This window comes from Balaenoptera ricei, chromosome 6, assembly GCF_028023285.1.
Source record: "Balaenoptera ricei isolate mBalRic1 chromosome 6, mBalRic1.hap2, whole genome shotgun sequence".
Classification (NCBI taxonomy): domain Eukaryota; kingdom Metazoa; phylum Chordata; class Mammalia; order Artiodactyla; family Balaenopteridae; genus Balaenoptera; species Balaenoptera ricei.
In genome coordinates this window covers 91,026,505-91,047,415 of record NC_082644.1, presented here as the reverse complement: position 1 = coordinate 91,047,415, position 20,911 = coordinate 91,026,505, and the positions used below count along the sequence as shown (strand labels likewise).

Genomic DNA, 20,911 nt, shown 5'->3' with positions numbered 1-20,911 from the left:
ACAGGTTGGATAATCAGGTCCCCGATAATCACAGAGTTATCAGCTTATTACCATCTATAGCCCTCTTTCTCAGGAGTTCCATGTTTTTTGTTTCTTTTGTATCCTGTGTAGATTTTCTGGGCTCATAGATGGCTTTAAGAATGCATTTTTGCTAGCACAGGTTAGATTTGTTTAATTTTTTTTCTGTTTTTATAACAGCATTCTGCTCCAGATATGGTGTACTTGGGATCTATGACAAATTTTGATGGGACTTACAATTGGATTCAAGATAAATGTGTTCCTCTTGTCCGAGAAATAACATTTGAAAATGGAGAGGTACGGACTTTCTAATGTGTGTTGTTATTTTTAATTAAGATTTCCAAAAGAGCAAGCTTCCTCCACCCATCTTACTATTTTACCACAGAACTTATCAGTTATAAAAATCATACAGTGAACATAAGTACATATAGCTATTTCCGTAATACAGGTCAATGGTTCTCCACCTCTGCTATCCCAGAACCCCACTGTTGTATTTCCTGCAATAGCAGTGGTTCATGACAGCCTTGAAAATGAGTTTGAAAGTGCCTCTCAGGGGATTCTGATCACACCCTTGGTTGAAGATCCTTGTTTAAGGGGACTGCTTTAGAAGCAGTGCTCTGCAGATTTTAGTTACAATTAATTACATACAGTGAATAATCCTTTGGTATAAAAAGGTTTTTCTGATTCCTGTCTATCCTAAAAGAATGAAACTGTGTTCTCTTTCCATCGTAAATAATGAAAGCAATTATCAGTTATTATGTAACTGTCCTCAGTGATCCCATGCGCCTGAAATAAAGCCCATCCCAAACTCTGAACAACTCCCACAAAAACAAAACACAAAAACCTAAGAGGTTGGAGGAGCCAGTACAAAGAGCTGTGTCTGTGAGGTGCATCTCTCTGTTCTTTACTGTATTCGAAACATATCTTTCATTTCATTTTACTCCTTCATTTTCAAAACCCTCAGTCTAAGAATGTAATTTTAAAAAAACATTAAAAAAAGTTCAAAAAAACCTTTCTATATGCATACTTACTTCAAAGAATTTTAAGTGCATAGCTCAGGTATTGAATACACAACTGAAGAAATTATCACAGAGTAAACACACCCATATAATCCCCACCAAGTCAGAGGTTGGCAATTCTGTAAAAAGTCAGATAGTAAATATTTTAGGCTTTGCAGTTCATATAGTCTCTGTTGCAACTACTCAACTTGGCAGTTGTGGCACAAAAGCAGCCCTTGATAGTACATAAATAAGTATGGTTGTGTTCCAGTAAAGCTTGCTTGCTTGCTTATTGTCTTAGTTTTAATCAAATGAACATCCCTTCTACTTTCTCAGTTCTCAGGGCTTCAGGTATGTTTAGCTGAATTAACTTACATTTTTATTGTATCATTTAGTCCTTAGAGGCTCAGAAAGATCTAGTAACCTGTCACGATTATTCACCTGCTTTGACAGTTCTTACAGGGATACTTTCAAAACAGAATTTAAAGTTATGGAGCTGGAAAATCTTAATTAAACAGAGGTCTGTCCGTCTTCCCCCAGCCCTGCCTCCCGCCCTACAGTAGTTGGCATGTTTAATAATTCTTTAGATTTATTACATGTTGTAACCAACTACCCATAAATCCTTTAAACTATGGGGAAAGATTTGTTAACCTCTGAACCTGGTTGTCTTGCTACCCCTCTCCTGAATCCTTTAATACCTGCTGGGTAAAGAATATGTTGGTATGGATGTGGACATGGGTACACCTGGAAGCTCTAGCAGCATAAACTACCAGCTACTATGTTAATGTATGTACTGATAAATTAGTTTAGCAAACTAATTCACATAGTTTCGAACTATTAATCTGTTTATTACTTGTCTCTTTACAGCTGTTATTTCATCCATATTTGTGTTTTTTTGTTTAAACAATTTTTTGTTTACTTACAAAATTAGTAATTTTGTTTATTACTAATAAAGTAATATATTTGTTTCTACTTTTAACTTCTTAGCTCTCAAATTTTCCAAAAGGTAACTGCTGAGTCTTCTTTCCCAATTAGTATTTATTCAGCAACATTTGTGTCTTCATTTATTCAGTCATAGGTTGATTACACATTGTGTACAAAAATCTGTGAGCAAAGGAGAAGTGAAGTAAGATTCTCTGTCTTTAAGGGGTTTTCAATCCAGTAGTTCACATGTACAGACAATATAAAGACATGCCCCATGCCACATGAGGGGCACTGAGAATATGTTCTGAGAGTTCAGAGGAGAGAACTCAGTTCTACCTTTGGCAGAAATGGGATAGAATCAGGAATGGCTTTCTAAAAGAGGCATTTCAGTCCTGAAACAAAAGGGATAAAAGAGAAAGAGAAGTACTAATGGAAACAGGGAATTAAGAGGAGGGGACAGTGCATTTTATGTTGAGCATTGAAGGTACTGGAACTGGACTTGGAGATATAAATAAGGGACCAATTTGAGGTGGTGACTGAGATTGTTGACCTAGTTGAAGTTGCCAGGCTAGTGCAGAGAAGTCCAAAGACAGAACCATGGAGGAGTAGTGGCAATTAATGTGTTGGGAAAGAAAAAATGTGAGCACAAGAGATAAAAAGTGAGGAAGAAGAAATTCTAAGTCAGTTTGCTAAAACATCATTGTAATGCCAGGAGCTGGGGGTAAGAGAGATGGGAAGTGACTGCTAATGACTATGGATTTCTTTTAGGAGTGATGAAATGTTCTGGAATTAGATAGTGTTGATGCTTGCAATCTTGTGAATATAATAAAACCCACCAAATTGTACACTTTAAAATGCTGCATTTTATGGTATTTGAATTACAGTCATCTCTTGCTTTCTGCCGGGAATTGATTCCCAGACCCCCACGGATATCAAAATCCTCGGATGCTCAAGTCCCTTACAGTTGGCCCTCCAGTATTTGTGGGTTCCACATCTATGGATTCAACCAGTCGTGGATCCTGTGGATATGGAAGGCCGACTATATATCTCAATTAACAAAAAAAGGTGAACTTGATGAAAAGCTTAATCATTTATCCTATGTATGAGTGGAACAGGCTTAAACATAGAGACAGGAACCAGAAGAAAACTCTTATCCTATAAATTAGGTTCCAGTTTCAGTTTTTTTAGGGTAAGGACATGTGTGCTTTCTGCTGAGGCAGTTCCTAAATTACAGAGAGATAGGCAAAAGAATTGTTAATGGAAATGATTTTATTATGAGGCCCTTTCTGGACTTTTTTTATGAGTCAGAACTTAGCATTTGTCAGAGAGAATAAATGATCAAAATATGCTGTCTACTTATCACATTTCTCTTGTATTCTCCAATAACAATAATAAAATTTTTTTAAGTAACAAAAATTTCAAGGTATTTTTGTGTATGTATACATACAAGGTATATAAACATACACATATATAGTGGCAGGTATTTGTTAATAATGTTGATAAATTGTGTATGGGTTGAAAACTGGCTGTTATAGGGTTTTTGTCTTTTGTTCTGAATCACACTTTTCAGCTTTTGGTAGGTCTCATGTAAGTGGAGTGGTTTTTGCAATAAACCTTAGAATAAGCATAAGTTTGCAAATCAGTTAGATTTATTTATTGCTGGTACACTCAGTTTTTCAGTGTTATCCGTGAAGACTGTTTATCCCCTCGTAAAATCAACATCTTGAAAAAGAATCAGCATAGTTCCTCCTTTGGTCAGCTCACGTTTTAAATGTCATGGCTTCATCCAATACTAGCTAACAGGTCAGCCCAGTGATTACTTTAAGGCAGGTCAGCATCTACAGTACAGCAGGACATGTGAGTCCTCTGAGTGCTTGGATACTTCAGGTGGAGGGCATGCGTTCCTTCTTCCATTAAGGCATTTATTTACACCATTGGATCTCTTTCCTGGGATGTTGCCGCTGTTGCATGTTATGTGGGCTGGGTTTAAAGTTGTTCCTACCTAGAAAATAGCTAGAGCTGAATGGAGAGGCCTGATAATTCTCACTGAATACTTCTCTATACAGGAATTGACAGAAGAAGGACTGCCTTTTCTCATACTCTTCCACATGAAAGAAGATACAGAGAGTTTAGAAATATTCCAGAATGAAGTAGCCCGACAATTAATAAGTGAAAAAGGTAGACAGATTAAGGTGTTTGTTTATATCCTTCCTTTCTCTATTTTTTTACCTTCTCCCTTTTCCATTACATTAATACTCACATAAACATTTTTGGGTTAAAAACTTAACAAATTATTTTAACTCTACTCAACTCCTGAATTTACATGAAAACATGGGGATGGGAGGCGTTAGTAGAGATAATATGAAGCAATAGCTTTAAAAACAAAAAAACAAAAAACCCTGACTCTTTTAGCTCTCTAAAATCAAACAGCATGAAAAGTGGGGTCATGGGTGGACAGTGTTAGTTTGAGGCACTTTCTTCCAGCACCTTGATACTTGTCTGGTCCTTTTCTAATAGTCCCAGAAATATTGCTGAGAGAACTTACACAGTCAGATTAACATTTACTGTATTTCCAAATGGAAGAAAGTTGAGTAGTTCTCTGCAGACTTCTCCAAAGCATCAAAAAGGAATTTGAGGTATCACCAGCTTTCCCTCTGTAGTTAGAGAAGAAAGTCAAACAAGATAAACTGAAGGCTTTGTATAGAGCCATGCCCATATTAGTCACTGTAAATATTTTTGGGGTTGAATTGGATTAAAAATCAACCAATAGCGACTGGAAGGGCATCCTTCATCCTTGATGAAATGAAGATGCTCCCATTTTTACCCATTTAAAGAAAATTTAAAAATTCACTATAGCATTTGAATTTGGGTTGAGTTCCTATAATTTCTAAGGAAATTATACTCTCTGCCCTAAGAATTAAGATCCTACCTTTTTAAAGTGTTGTAATATTTAGGTTTTAGTTTCTGTGGTCTATATTGCTCTAAAGCATGTTGGGTTTTTTTAGTATGTCACTTTTTATGAACTTGCAAACTTATGAGAATACACTGTGGAGGGTTGACTATTGTGCTAGACAGAAATGTCTTAGCTGATTGCATGTCCTCTTCCTCTTTTGACCCTCTAAAGAATATTCTAATCTACCTCTCCAAATTCTATTTCTTTTAAAGGTACAATAAACTTTTTACATGCTGACTGTGACAAATTTAGACATCCTCTTCTGCATATACAGAAAACTCCAGCAGATTGCCCTGTAATAGCTATTGACAGCTTTAGGCATATGTATGTCTTTGGAGACTTCAGGGATGTATTGTAAGTATTCATTTTGGTTTTTTAAAATTACTGATATATGTCTCAAAAATGAACTTAAAATAATTGTTTGAATATTTTAAATAACGCTATGTTGAAATACTTTGTTATTCGGAGGGAAGAGTTTTTTTTTTTTCACTCCAGAGTATAGTGTAATTGACTGTGGGGAATTCCCTGATGGTCCAACGGTTAGGACTTGGCGCTTTCACCGGTCAGGGAACTAAGATCCCGCAAGCTGAGCAGTGCGGAAAAAAAAAGAAAAGAAAATGTTAATTGACTATGAGAATTATGATATATCCCTATAGAAATGCCAGCATTAGATGATCCTAAATGCTTGGGAATTAATCTCTGAAAGAAAATTTTTGACCTATGAGAAATTCGTTTTGAATTGAGTTTGGTCTTTGTCAGCACATCAAGGAAAGTAGGTTAATCCTAGGTAGGTTAAAGGAAATGGGTAATATTGCTGCTCATTTGTGACTGTGTCTACCAAGAATATTAGTGGTATTTAAGACCCAGAAGATGGCTATGACAAGGCATTTATAAGGGCATACAGCTAGGAACCTTTCCAAGAACAGATATGCTTTCTGACTCTATTTTCACCTTTCCATAGTATTAATAAACATATAAACCTTGTAACTACCACAGATATTACATTTTTATCAGCTTTCTGAGATGTTAAATACAATGGTTAAAAATGGAAATGTTTCTTCATATATGAAAAATTTAAGCAATACAGGTATTAATTCAAACTAGACCTTTTCTTTTCAAAATTCATTTAAATAACCCCCTTTTTTAATGTCCAAAGATTAAATTTCACAGTTAGAGGGTGATTTGAAGTCCTGCTGCAGGATGAATTACCTCACTCATTTCTAAATATTTCAATAGAGATGTGGTTGTTTGATAGAAGACTCTCAGTCCTCATACAGCGAGGCCTACGTTTGAGTCCTACCTCGGTGAAGTCACTTAACTTCTCTGTTCTTGTTTCTTTACACTTAAAATATGGTTGGTGGTACAGCCTCCCTGATGGGATTGTTACAGAAATTAACGAGAGATGATGGCTGTGTTATGAACCTTAAAGTACTTACAGATACTGTTTTTATTTTACCTGTACTCAAAAGAATACCACTTAGCATATTAACTCATTGAAAATTTATGCGGGTCTTCTATACGACAGTTGTATAATATAAACCAAGTCATATAAAAACCAACGGTTTAAAGTTTACTAAGACTGGATCCCTGCCCTCAAAGAACTCGCAACCAGGTAGAAAAAGGAGACAAGCTGGGTAACAGGCAGTTGTTTTATAATGTGATAAGTGCTCTGGCAGAGTTCAGCAGAGGGGGCACCTGATTCAAGATTTCTGGAGATGTTAATGCCTAAGGTAGGACCTAAAGTTCTCTAGAAGTTTTTCATGGAAGTGAGAGGGAGACAGGGCTTGGAGAAAGGTGATGTTGGCAGAAACAAGTACAGTCTCTTGGCTGAATATGAGTGGACAGCAGGGGTATTGCTGAGGGATGAGGTCAAGAGAAGTAAATAGGAGCTTGTTCATGAAAGCCCCTACATGCTGTGTTAAGGAAGTTTGATCCTGAAAACTATGAAGAGCCAATGAAGGATTTTAATCAGGGGATTGTTTTTTTAAAGATCACTCTGAATGCAAACTGGAGAATAGATTAGAGGGAGTCAAAATAGGATCTAGGAGGATGTTCAGTAATCCAGGCAAGAGTTGATGATACATTCTTAAGTGAATGAATTTCCAAAATTCTGGCAGTAGCACTAAGTAAAGCTAGAGAGAAGCAGGATTCTTGAGACTTGTTTTTAGGTGGAATAGGAGGACTTGGTATTTCAGTAAGTGGGGGAGGGGCGAGGCCAGCCCTGATGACCAGGACTCTGATTTGGACAACTAACTGGGTTGTGGTGCTACTAACTGAGCTGGGAACTTAGTGGAGAAGCAGCCTTGTGGTAAAGATGATGAGTTCCCTTTCTTGGTGTATTGAATTTGAGGTGCTTGTGGACTACAAAGGAGAAGAGTGTCCAGAATGGAGTTTACATGGCTCTGGGATTCAACAGTGAGATAAGGGCTGGGTCTTGAACACATGAGGATGTAGTTGAAGTTACTGAAACAGATGAGATGACCTAGAACAGGGTTGAAAATGGAACCCTGATGAATACCAGCAATTAAGGAGAGGATAGAAGAAGGAACATGTGCAGAAGACTGAAGAGGAGGAGGAATCAAAGATGTGAAAGAAAATACAGAAAAGAGTAATATGGTAATTGCGGGAGGAGCACTTCTAGCAGGAAGGAATGCTCAACCAGAAGATAAGGATGGAGCATCTGTTAGAGTTGACCCTCAAAAGGCTGTATTGCAATGAATTGAAGAGTGTTTGGTGAGGAAATGAAGATTTTGATATGAAGATTCTTGCAAGAAGCTAGCCTCGAAAGGGAAAGAAAAATAGGGAGATAGCTCCAGAGAGACATAGGGTGAAGTAAAGTTTTAGCTTTTCTTCCCCCCACCCCCCTTAGGGTAACAAGAAACTAACCATGATTAAATGCTTGTGGGACAGAATCAGATGGATTTATTGAAGAGAGAGGGAAAAGAGGGGCTCACTGATAAAGGAAAGCCATAAGGACCACAGAGGGAATGAGGAGCAAAGGAAAGGAAATAACCTACCCTCTCTAGTGAGAAAGCGAAGAAAGGAACGGTGCAGCATTTCGTTGGGTTGTTTGGGGATTATGGTGTTAGTGACAGCAGCAGAAGACTGCTGAGGATCCTGTCTGATTCTTGTTTTTAACTATGGCTAAGGAAGCAAGATCATTTGCTGAGTGAGGAGCTGGGGGATAGTTGAGAGGGCAGGACTATGCTGGATTTAAAAAGGAAGAGTAGTTGTTCCCAGAAATCCACCATAAAGATCCAGATCTCCCTAACAATCCGGCATTTATTTGGATTAAAAATTGGAACTCATACAGTCCGCTTAGCAACTGTGTGAGCGTTGACTGTTGTGCTAGACAGAAATGTCTTAGCTGATTGCATGTCCTCTTCCTCTTACTTCATTGGCTTGCCTCCAGAGGCTGCAAGCTCAAGATAAAAGAACAAACTTTTTAGGAGAGGGGGCAGCTGTTCTAGTGGTTGAGCTCGCTGCAAGAGTTTCCAGGCAGTGACTGTGTTTGGCATTAAAATGCTGCCCTATTCATGGGTCATTTGCATGAAGTCTTATCAGGCCATTTCCCTACCTTTGGTAGTGGATAAATCTTGGGGTATTTACTTCTTCCTTTCACTGGAAATTTGCAGCCCTAATTATGAAGTCTCAAATTAGTGGAAGTCAATAGGATGCTGACTCAGGTTAGGTTTACCAATCAGCAACCAAACTATGCCCAACTTTGGCTTTTATTCCTAGGAATGTTGTTACACATGAAGGGAAACCTGTGACAAATTCCATCTTGGCTATCTTAAGTTTTTTCCTCCAGTTCTGAAGTCGGGTTTAAAACACTCTAGCACTTCCAGTCCCATCTTGGTGTCTGTTTCTTAGAGTATCCAAACTAACATAAATGGTCATATTCTTTATCACATGACCCAGTCCCCCTATCTTCCAACCATAGTTCACTGGACCAAGAGATGGGCACTTGACCAAGAAAAGCTAATTTATCAGCTGGCAACATTCTGCTTGTGCCCTGGTGCCAAAAGACACTGAGTCAATAAGATTCCCCAAAGAAATATGGAAATGGGAAATGATCCTTTCCCATCCTGCAAGTGGTTAGTCCTGTGAGCAGGGAGGGAGATAAGAGAAGTGACTGTATTTAAAGCTTTGAAACAAATTACTTCTTTAATTTCTCCCTTAGGTGCCTGATTTCCCCTCCTAGGCACTATTTCCTCTAATATTTTTTTAATTGTAAGGAGGCACATGCTGTGTGAGCTACAAACTGAGCCTATGTGAATAGATAAGTGTTAAAAATCAAAACATGCAGCAAAGTGAATCAGACACATTTAATGGCTTGTGTAATTGTTATTGTGCTGCGTGGTAATTAAGGCTTAAATGATCAACAGTTTCCATAAATTAGTGTAATTACTATTACTTTTGCTTAGTAGCGCGGCATTTCTGGGGTTAAGTGGCGGAAGTATGGTTGTGGTAAGGAGAGAGAAAGCAGATTTATGCTGCACTTTCCTCCCATGCTAGAGGCAGGCACTGCAGCATGGTGGGGGCAGGGCGAGGTGCTAACCAGTGTTGTGTTCATCTCTTCCTTATGGCAGAGAAAATGAGGGTGAGGTAGGTAACGTGACCAGCAAGGCCACACAACTCCTTAGTGGCAGGGCTAGGAGTCCTGTCAGAGCATACTGAACCCCCAAATCCCAAGCTCAGAACACTTGATACCAAAAGCAGTTACATTTTCAGTATATATAAAAGCAGTGTAAGTGTGAATGTGAAAGATGTTTGAAGAGACAGTATTGCTAGTACCTGAAACTAAATCACAGATCTCTAAATCCTTAGTTTTTTTCTATAGTCTGACCAGGCTGGTTTCTTGCCAAACGTAAAGGAAAAAAATTTTATATGGAGATGGGAATGGGGGGAAGTGTTGAAGCCCAAGAGCACATAAGGGTAGGTCTAGGAAATGTGCTCCAGTCCGGAGAGAATAAATGATGGGGTCTGGTATAAGACTGTGGAAGGGCTTTCTAGAGAATCTTACCTTCTAAAAAACTGTGGCCTGCAAATACCCTACCATCTGTTGCTTTGCTTAAGGGTTCTTATGTAAGCTGCCACTGGAGCCCCAGTGATGGGAAAAAGCAGCAGGGCAGACTTCAGGTCACTCCTAGGAAAACTAACAAACAAACAGGCTACTCTAATGCTAATGAGTTCCCCAACTCTGGGCTCTAGGTCATTTATTCCAAATCCCTAAATCACTGAGCATTATGATCATAATTCCTTGAACTACTCAGGGTGAGGGTAGTTGTGGTGAGGAGATGAGATGAAACTGAAACTAGAGGGGTGGGGTATCTCCCTAATGTAGCAATTTGGTTGTCTGCCACGATGAATTAGCCTGTCTCATTGAACTTAGAGGGAACAAACCAGGAATTGAATGAAATGATAAAGAACTTGGAGGGACAGGTAAGAGAAATGTTTAAAATCAGGTCGCCGTTAAGTTCCCTTTTAACCCTGAGAATCTGGTTTTGTTCTTCATTGTCTAGGGGGTTCTTTTTTTTTTTTTTACCCAAATCAGGCTTTTCTTAATTGAAAAAAAATGGTGCCGAGAAATCTTTTTTTTTATTAGTTTTTTTTTTTAATTTTTAAATTTTTATTTTTTTATACAGCAGGTTCTTATTAGACATCAATTTTATACACATCAGTGTATACATGTCAGTCCCAATCGCCCAATTCAGCACACCACCACCCCTACCCTGCCGTGGCTTTCCCCCCTTGGTGTCCATACGTTTGTTCTCTACATCTGTGTCTCAACTTCTGCCCTGCAAACCGGTTCATGAGAAATCTTTTTAAAAGGCAAATCTTATTTACTTTTTATTATCTCTTGCTATACTAACTGCTTTGTAATGGCATTAGTAGATGTTCATCCAATGCTTTGCTTTTAGTTTCATCTGCTTATTACAAGATTAAGAGTTTGACCACTTTGAATGTATATATCTGGAATATATCCTAATATTTATCAACTACCCATCTGCCCTATTACCCACCTCTCCTGTTCATCTGTATAGTTTTGATTCTCTGAATGTGTCTCTCCTGTCAACCACTGGGCAATATACGTACTTATCGTACAACTGATATTGATACATAGTATTTATAAGTACTTTTTATTTTACAAATCATTCCAGTATATTTTACCTTATTTGGTCCTGCCAGCAAAATAGACATCAAACACTGACATAGCCAGGCACTGTACCAGCCTTACTTTATACTTTTGTATGTGTTTTCAGTTAATCTATAACAAGCTTAGAAGATAGATATTATTTCTACTTTTACAATAAAGAAGTTAAGCTCTGAGAGATTTATAAACTTTACTAAAGTGGAGTCACTATAGAGGCGATATAGCATAGTGGTTAGGTGCACAAGACTCTAGATCCAGACTGCTTAGATTCAAATCCCGGTCTGTTACCTATTAGTTATATCACCCTGGGCAATTTCTTACCACCTCTATGCCTCTGTTTCCTCATCGGTAAAATAGGAATAATAATAGTATCTACTTAATAGGGTTGTTGTGAGCATTAAATGAATGTGTATATCTATAGCTCTTAGAACAGTGTCTGATACATGGCCAGTGCTATTAGAAGGCTAGCTATGATTATTATAGGCAATAATATATTTGGATTCAAATCCAAGTCTGTTAGACTATAAAAACAATACAGTTAAGTTAAATAAAGCAGTTGTTCTCATTTTACATATCAGAAAGCTGAAGCTCAAAGATGTTAAGTAATTTAAAGGGCAAGATACAGTGTTTTTACACTGTAATACATTGAATGAGTTCAAACTATATTATTGTATAAGTTGAGTCAAAAAGTAGAAAACAATATTAGGAAATTGAATCCAGCATTGTTATGAAAGAAGAATAATATATCACAACCAAGTGGGCTTTATCCCAAGTGTGCAAGGCTCATTCAACCTTCAAAAATTAATGAGAGTAATTCAGCATATACTGATTACAGCAACATATGCAAGATGCATTTGACAAAATTCAATATCCATCATGACAAAAATGCTTAACAAACTAGGAATATATGGAAACTTCCTCGATCTGATAAAGGACATTTACAAAGAACCTACTGCTAATATCATATTTAATGGTGAAAGACTGAATACTTTCCCCTTAAGATCAGGAACCAGGCAAAGATGTCTACTCTCTTTGTATGTGTGTGTTAAGTATATCATTTGTTCCTTATTTCTGATTATAAAAATTTTATCTTCTTTGTGGATAATTCTTAAAGTTGATAAAATGCCAAAGAATAAATTAAAAATCACCCATAAATCCACAAGAGATCTATACATATGTTATAAAATTAGAGCTATGCTATTTTATGAATTTTCTTTTTAACTTATCCACACATTATAAACATCTTCCCATGTCATTAATATTTTTCTGTTATTTCTAATGGTCAGATAGCTTGCCTTTGAATGGATTGTTTCATGATTTGTCTAAATAACCCCTGTTGTTTGAAATCCAGGTTTTTCCCATGAAAAAATAAATCACACTGCTAGTAATGGGACTTTACCTGACTCATCCTCATTAACATTCCTGTAGTTTTGGGTGCTGTGGAACACTTTACTTGAGTTCTGTGACACCATCATGATTTTCCCTTTTTTTTCCCTTTTTTTTTTCAGTGCTTTCATTGTCTTTTACTGATTGTGCTTCTTGTCTTTCACCCTTTGTAATAATGATCATAGTGCTGTGCTGTCTAATATGATAGTTACTAGCCCTATATGAATACTTAAGTTTACATTAAATTAATTAAAATGATATAAATTAAAAGTCAGTTTCTCAGGCACTGTAAACCCATTTCAGGTGCTCAGTGGCCACATGCGGGTAGTGGTTCCTGTATTTGACAGCATAGATAGATATACAATATTTTTTGGTCTTCACACAAGTGCTCCATCCTCCTCTCTGGATAGCAGCAGCTTCTGCTGCTGTGCTGTAACTTCTATGGATGTGGTTCTGATTTATCATGACAGGACTTAGCGTGAACTCTGTATGACTTTATAACTCTTTGACTTTATAACTCTATGACTTTGTAACTCTAATCAAATCATCTGACTGTGTTCCTTATATCTCTTAGTTCACATCCTCCAGGATCTGATTGGCTCAACACACATAGATTGGTTCCCTCTCCACTCCAAATTATATGTTCCCCCCCTTTTTTTTTCCAGCTTTATTGAGGTATAACTGACAAAAATTGCATATATTTAAGATATATTTTGATATATGTATACGTTGTGAGATAATTACCACAGTCAAGCTCATTAACATATCTATTACCTCCCGTAGTTACCTTTTCTGGTGAGAACAATTAAGGTCTATTCTCTTAGCAAATTTCAAATATACAATACAGTATTAGTACTGTAGTCACCATGCTGTACATTAGATCTCCAGAACTTACTCATCTTGCATAACTGAAACTTTGTATCCCTTGACCAACACTTTCCCATGTCTCCCACCCACTCAGTCCTTGGTGCCCACCAGTCTGTCCTCTGTTTCTGTGAGTTCTGTTTTTTCATATTTCACTTAGCATAATGTCATTCAGGTTCATCTATGTTGTCGAAAATGACAGGATTTCCTTCTTTGTTAAAGCTGAATAACATTGCATTGTGTGTGTGTTTATAAACCTTACCCATATTTTCCTTATCCATTCATTGATTGATGGTCACTGGGTTATTTCTCTATCTTGGATATTGTGAATAATGCTGCAATGAACATGAGAGTGCAGATATCTCAAGATACTGATTTCATTTCCTTTGGGTATACACCCAGAAGTGGGATTGCTGGGTCATATGTTAGTTATATTTTTAATTTTTTGAGGACCCTCCATACTGTTTGCCATAATGGCCTTACCAGTTTACATTACTGTGAACTGCATACAAGGGCTCTCTCTTCTCCACATTCTTGCCAACACATATTATTGTCTTTTTGATAATAACCATTCTAACAGGTGTGAGTTTTGTAAAATCACTGTGCATTTTGCAAATCATTGTGGTTTTTGATTTGCATTTCCCTGATGCCTAGTGATGTTGAGTACCTTTTCATGTACCCATTAGCCCTTCATATATTATCTTTTGAGAAATGTCTATTCATGTCCTCTGCCCATTTTTAAATTAGGCTTTTGTTTTCTTGCTATTGAGTTGTTTGTTAGTTCCTTATGTTTTTGGATATTAAACCCTTACCATGTATATGATTTGCATATATTTTCTCTCATTCTGTAGGTTGTCTGTTCATTCTGCTGTTTCCTTTGCTGTGCAGAAGCTTTTTTGTTTGATAAAACTGCGCTGTCTATGCTTTTATTGCCTGGGCTTTTTGGGGTCATATCCAAAAAAGTCACTGCCCAGACCAATGTCAAGAAACTTTATGCCTATGTTTTCTTCTAGGAGTTTTACAGTTTCAGGTCTCACATTTAAGTCCTTAATCCATTTTGAATTGATTTTGTATATGGTGTGAGAGAGATACAAAATAAAATTGGGTAGGGGTCCAGTATTATTCCTCTTCATGCGATTCCCAGCACCATTTATTTAAAAAACTACTCTTTCTTGGGCTTCCCTGGTGGCACAGTGGTTAAGAATCCTCCTGCCAATGCAGGGGACATGGGTTCAAGCCCTGGTCCGGGAAGATCCCACATGCCGCGGAGCAACTAAGCCCATGCCCCACAACTACTGAGGCTGTGCTCTAGAGCCTGTGAGCCACAACTACTGAAGCCCACATGCCTAGAGCCCATGCTCCACAACAAGAGAAGGCACCGCAATGAGAAGCCCGCGCACCTCAACGAAGAGTAGCCCCCACTCACCACAACCAGAGAAAAGCCTGCGTACAGCAACAAAGACCCAACACAGCCAAAAATTAAATAAATAAAATAAATAAAACTACCCTTTCCTCATTGTGTATTCTTGGTACCTTTGTGGAAGATCAGTTGACTGTGAATGTCTGGATTTACTTCTGGGCTCTCTATTCTGTTCCATTGATCTATATGTCTGTTTTTATAACAGTACCATATTGTTTTGATTACTACAGCTTTGTAGTGTATGTTGAAATCAGGTAGTGTGATGTTTCCATCTTTGTTGTTCTTGCTCAAGATTGAGTTGGCTATTCAGGGTCTTTTGTGGTTACATATGAATTTCAGGACTGTTTTTTCTATTTCTGTGAGAAATACCATTGGGATTTGATAGGGATTGTGTTGCATCTCTAGATTGCTTTAGGTAGTATGGACATTTTAACAATATTAATTCTTCCAGTTCATGAACACAGGGTATCTTTCCATTTATTTATGTCATTTTTCATCAGTGTTTTATAGTTTTCAGTGTACAGATATTTAGCCTCCTTGGCTAAATTTCTTCCTAAGTATTTTCTTGTTTTTGATAAATATGTCCACTCCCACTAGTTCTATTTAATGTCATACTAGAAGTCCTAGCAAGTACAATAAGAAAATAAAAAAAAGGTGTTCAGACTGGAAAGAAACTTTCTTTGTAGATGACACAATTGTGTATGTTAAAAACTCCCAATGAATTCACAAAACAGCTCCTAGAACTGATAAGTGCTTTTAGCAGGATACAAGGTCAACTTTTAAAAAATCACTTTTATTTCTATACACTAACAGAAAACGGTTGGAAACCATTAAACTTTTGAAGTACCATTTATAATAGCTCCAAAGGAAAAAAATTTTAAAGGACTATTTAGGTATAAGTCTAACACAATATGTACAGGATCTATATGCTGAAAACTACAAAATGCTGATGAAAGAAATCAAAGATGATCAAAAGAAATGAAGAAACATACTGTGTGCATGGATTGGAAGACTCAGTACTGTTAAGATATCAGTTCTCCCCAAACTGACCTATAGATTTAATGCAGTCTCAATCAAAATCTCAGCTAGATTTATTGTAGATACAGACAAGCTGATTCTAAAATTTATATGGCAAGATAAAACTGGAATAACAGAAACACTATTGAAAAAGAAACAAAGTTGGAAGACTCATACTACCCAGTTTTAAGATATAATGTAAGCTAAAATAATCACGGCAGTGTAATATCAGTGAAAAAGTAGGTACATAGAGCTGTGGGACAGAATAGAGAATCTAGAAATAGACACACAAATATAGTAATTGATTTTTTTTAAAGGTGCCAAGACAATTCAGTGGAGAAGGATAATCTTTTCAATAAATGGTGCTGGACCACCTGAACACCTTCATACCAAAAAAGAAATTAAGTCAGAATTGATCACAGACCAAAATTGAAAGGTAAAACTCTTACAAGTAAATGTAGGAGAAACTCTTCATGACCTGGTGTTAGACAAAGAGTTCTTAGATAGGACACCATCCATAAAAGAAAACAATTGATAAACTGGCCTTCATGGTGTTAAGAACTTTTGCTCCACAAAAGATACTGTTAGAATATAAAGAAGATATATGAATGACAAATAAGCACATGAAAAGATGCTCAACATCATTATTCATTAGAGAAATGCAAATTAAAACCAGAATGAGATCCCATTATACATCTTTCAGAATGGCTAAATTAAAATACTGATAATACCAGGTGTTCATGAGGATATGGAGCAAATGGAACTCTCATACATTGCTGGTGGGACTGCAAAATGATACAGCCACTCTGGAAAACAATTTGTCAGTTTCTTAAAAAGTCAAACATACACCACCCATGTAATCCAGTATTTTTCCTGTAGAAATAAACTTACGTTCACACAAAAACCTGTGCACAAATGTTTGTGGTAGCATTGTTCACAATCACCAAAATCTAGAAAGAACCCAAAGTCCTTCAGTGGGTGAATGGATAAACTAGTTGTGGTATATCCACTCAATGGAATTCCATTCAATAAATAAAAGAACAAACATTTTTATGCATGCAGCAAAATGGATGAATCTCAAATGTAGTATGTTAAGTAAAAGAAGCCAGTCTCGTGATTATATGCTGTATGATTCCATGTCCATGACATTCTGGAAAAGGCAAATTATGGGAACAGAGAACAGATCAGCATGAGTTAAGGGGAAGAGGAAGATATGAGTTAAAAAAAAAAAAGGGTGTTGGTTCTGTATCCTATTTGTGGAGGTGGTAACAAGATGCTATAAGCCTATGTTAAAACTACAACTTAAGCCCCCAAAATGAATTCTACTCTGTAAATTTTTTAAAATAATAAAAATACTTCTCACCTTGTATGCATTTGTCAAAGCTCGTTTAAATGATACACTTAACATGTTTTGTGCATTTCACTGTATAAATTTTGCATCACCTAAAAATACTGTAAACAAAAAAGTAAGTGGAGGATGGGAGAGAAACACTTAGGTGTTCTGATTAGAAAAAGTATACCTTAAAGTGTGAAAATATAATTGAATTTATTACAGCAAGGGTCCATTTATTCTCCTTTTTTAGCAGATAACCATGTTGTCTGTTTTCTTGACAATATATTGTTGATTCACTGATTGTTACCTAATAATGATGGATAATTTCTAGCCACAAGCTAGATAAGAGTTCTTTTGTAATCTGTTTTCTACCACATCAATTCAGATTCACCCTATCTCTCATCTTTGCTTTTTGCTCACAATTCTCTCATACGTTGACAAAGGGAAAAAACTCAAGCTGGGGAAAAATCTGTTTTGAGTGTACTCTATGAATTTGTTACACTTAAGATCTAATTATAAATTATTGCTCGACTGGCAGAAGCAATTCACACTGTATTGGTTGTGATCATCTTTGAACGTTGTAAAATAACAAATTAGCAGGGGCTTTAAACATTATAGATTCTTTGCAGTTCTTTGAATTGAATGGATATATTTTAGCACTTTGCTGTGGGTGACAGATGATGTCAGATTAAATTTAAATTGATATCCTCTCAATGTTTATCTCTAGTGCATATGCAATTTCTTCTGTACCAGAGAACCTTTCAGAGGCATTCTGTCAATACAGCTACCTGACAGTCATTTGTATTTGTAAACTGTGCATTTGGCACCTGCTGGCCTCTGTTGCATTGGAGCTAGTGGGGAGCCAAAATGGGTGTACAATGAAGTTATTGGCTGTTACATCTCAGTGGGAGTTATTGAAGAGAAGAAAACAGCACTTGCAGGACCTCAGGAGAGGATAAAAAGAAAAAGAAACTGGTAATATTAACACAAGCCAGGTATGCTACCAAAAAAGTAGTGATTTAAAAAGTCAGTTCTGTTGAAGGAATTAAAGTGTTTGTGGACCTGCATTTTAATTCTTGTAATGGATATGAAAAACAAAGTGTTTCTATTTAAAAATATAATGAATTTTAATTAATTGATCTCAGTAGAGGACAATTCATATGAGCAGAAATATAAATTAAAACAATGGAAAAAATGCTCAATTTCTGAAGAGATGGAAATTAAAATGCTGGTGTCTTTTACTTATCAAATTAGTGAAACAAATTTTAATAATAAACAAAGACAAATGTGCTGGCAAGACTTCAGAGAACAAACAGGTAGACAAGTAGTAAATATCGATGTTTTGTGCCTATAATTTGCCCACACTTTGTTTAAAGTTCTTATTCTTTAACTTATTACTCCTACTCTATCAGATACAACTCAAGGAAATAATTATGAAGAAAAAAAGGCTGATGTATAAATCTGCTTAGCTTTATATTGGTCTGTTTTGCTACAGTGCATGTTTCTGTACTGCAGATTTGCTCATTACCATGATTGGGAATTATGGGAATGATGCCAAGTATATAGTGAGTTGTGTTGATTCATGTTATATTCCTCAGAATAGTATGAAGCCACCAAAGAAAGCTTTTTTTTACCATAAAAGACAATGCCTTAGTGGTATATGAAGACATTAAAAAAAAAAAAAAAAAAAAAGGCCACTTTCATGGCCTTGAGAAGTGCTTTGCTTTTCACAGTGTTAAGCTAGCCAGTGAAACTGCCTGTGTGGTTGAAGAAGTAGTGAAGAAATTTCCTCCTCTGTTTAAGAAAAACACGAAAAAGCTACACCCTGGTTTAGATTATTTTGATAAAATTGGTTGTGCTGGCAGTGAATGCCCTCAAGGACCTTCATACATCTCAAAAGAGGACTGCTAAGCTCCAGGTTAAGGTTACATAGGGTCACCTGGCTGACACAGGGCTCAAAGGCTGGAGGAGGCTGAAGGGTGCTAATATTTTTGCTCTAGGCTCTTAGTAGTACTCCGGTTACAAAGCTACATAGTTTTAAGTGGTTAGTCCCTAACACTATTTTTCCCTTGAGCCCCTATTACTTTTAGTATAATTTTGCAGAACATAAAGTTTTGCAGTTATATATATTAAGGAAAATATATAAATGCCCAACAGTAAGGGTGTAAGTCTTAGGACAGCATCTTGATAGACTCTGATGCATCTTTTACAATAAGCATAGAAAAATGTCTATAAAACAAATGCAAGTATTAGAACACAAAATTGAGTATCTACAATACCATGATTACAACTGTGTCAAAATGTTTGACATGTACCTGGCCTGTTTGTTAATACTTATGGTAGGATGGTGGGATTGTAGGTAAGTTTTTTAAAAAATTGTTTTTAATGTTGTGAAGTTGGTAAAATAGATATAAGTCTATTTAAATAGTTTAAGCTAAACTTTTATTTTACTTTGGTTTTAGAATTCCTGGAAAACTCAAGCAGTTCGTATTTGACTTACATTCTGGAAAACTACACAGAGAATTCCATCATGGTCCTGACCCAACTGATACAGCCCCAGGACAGGTAGGACTCTCGTTTGTTTTTCAGTGGGAACTCTTTTTCTTTTTCAATTAGTCTTGAGGAGACTCTGAAGCTCTTGCATAGGCTTGAGTTTCTGCCCCTGAATGTCTTTGTAAAGAAATTCTGAACAAACTCTAGATAATATACAAATTATGTTCCTTTAAAAATTTTAAACCTTCAGAAAAGTTGCAAGAATATTACAATATAGTTTCTTGATCATATAAATGAAGGTTGCCTGAGTAAATCCTTTGTGGAAAATGGCTATGAAAGGGTTAAATACAGTTGGCTTCATATAGAAGTAGGAGGTAGGGATTAGAAGCAGGTAATTAGTGAAGAAATCAGTGGATTCCATTAATTGTTCAAGCCTTCCTCTGTGGCTGAGAGATTGACCACACTATAAAGAAAATAATGATTTGATATCCTAAGAGCCCGCATCACTACAGTATTCATAATGCTCAAAACTTACAGTTTAATGCAGCTTTTCCATTTGAGATTTAGAATGCTTGACAACTATTTATCAACACAACTTTATATTTGCTTGATATATAGATATGTATTTTTTAACCTGAGAATTTTCTTCTGTTACAAGTAACTTTCTAAACTGCTGTATATGTTCCGCTTAAATATTCCTAAATTTGCATTTTGATGCATTATTGATTTATATCATGTCTATTACCATTATACTGAAAGGGAAGATGATATATACAAAAACTCTTATTGCCTATGCCCAGAACTTCAATCCACTATTTTGTCCAAAGAACCACCACATGTAAAAGAAAAATAAAAACTAAGTGAATTTTTCTTTAAGAGTCCAATTAAGTTCAGAGTTAAGAGTTCCTTTTAGGAATCTGATGACATGCTTTTTCCTTGAAATCTGAGGTCAGATTTTCTTTGATAATTAAGCAACTACAGATGCAGGAAAACTTTGTTGGCAGTAACCCAAAGTAGGCCTGCTTAGTATTTTATCAGATTAAGAAAAGATGTAGCTTGCTATTATTATATTATTCTGATTTGTTTCAGCTTCTCCATTAGACACTGAACTCCTTGTATTTATTCATCTTTGCATACTAATACATAGTTGGCACCAAATACATGTTTGTTTCATAGTAATATAGCTTCAGCTTAATTAAACAAAACATCTCAGCAAAAAAATAAAAAATATACTGGGGAAGGGGAACGTGACTAATGAGGGAAGTTTGTGGACACACTGCTTCCGATTATAATGGGAATGTGCTTTCTATATACATATATATATATCATGTACTATTATATGTACTAT

At 36.3% G+C, this 20,911-nt stretch overlaps 2 protein-coding genes across 9 annotated transcripts in view; one reads left to right on the top strand and one right to left on the bottom strand.

The window, feature by feature from the left end:
* The window catches only part of STX17 (syntaxin 17), a 121,769-nt gene that overhangs the window by 2,711 nt on the left and 98,147 nt on the right, over window positions 1–20,911 (bottom strand). Inside the window, exons 11-12 of one of the 8 annotated variants that reach the window (XR_009503730.1) lie at window positions 4,486–4,594; window positions 2,077–2,120 (exon numbers count right to left, since the gene is read on the bottom strand). The exons of 5 other annotated variants lie outside the window; for them this stretch is intronic. Coding sequence is in view for 2 of the 3 variants with exons in the window: in XM_059925175.1 (XP_059781158.1) it covers window positions 2,089–2,120 (32 nt within the window). In the remaining variant the exon portion in view is untranslated. Of the gene's footprint in view, window positions 1–1,986; window positions 2,121–4,485; window positions 4,595–16,830; window positions 16,888–20,911 lie in introns of those variants that run through there. 2 more of the 8 variants (XM_059925175.1, XM_059925178.1) reach the window with 2 other exon arrangements.
* The window catches only part of ERP44 (endoplasmic reticulum protein 44), an 88,989-nt gene that overhangs the window by 63,703 nt on the left and 4,375 nt on the right, over window positions 1–20,911 (top strand). Inside the window, exons 8-11 of the mRNA XM_059925169.1 lie at window positions 199–315; window positions 4,007–4,118; window positions 5,106–5,247; window positions 19,533–19,635. Of these exons, the coding sequence (XP_059781152.1) occupies window positions 199–315; window positions 4,007–4,118; window positions 5,106–5,247; window positions 19,533–19,635 (474 nt within the window). The remainder of the gene's footprint in view (window positions 1–198; window positions 316–4,006; window positions 4,119–5,105; window positions 5,248–19,532; window positions 19,636–20,911) is intronic.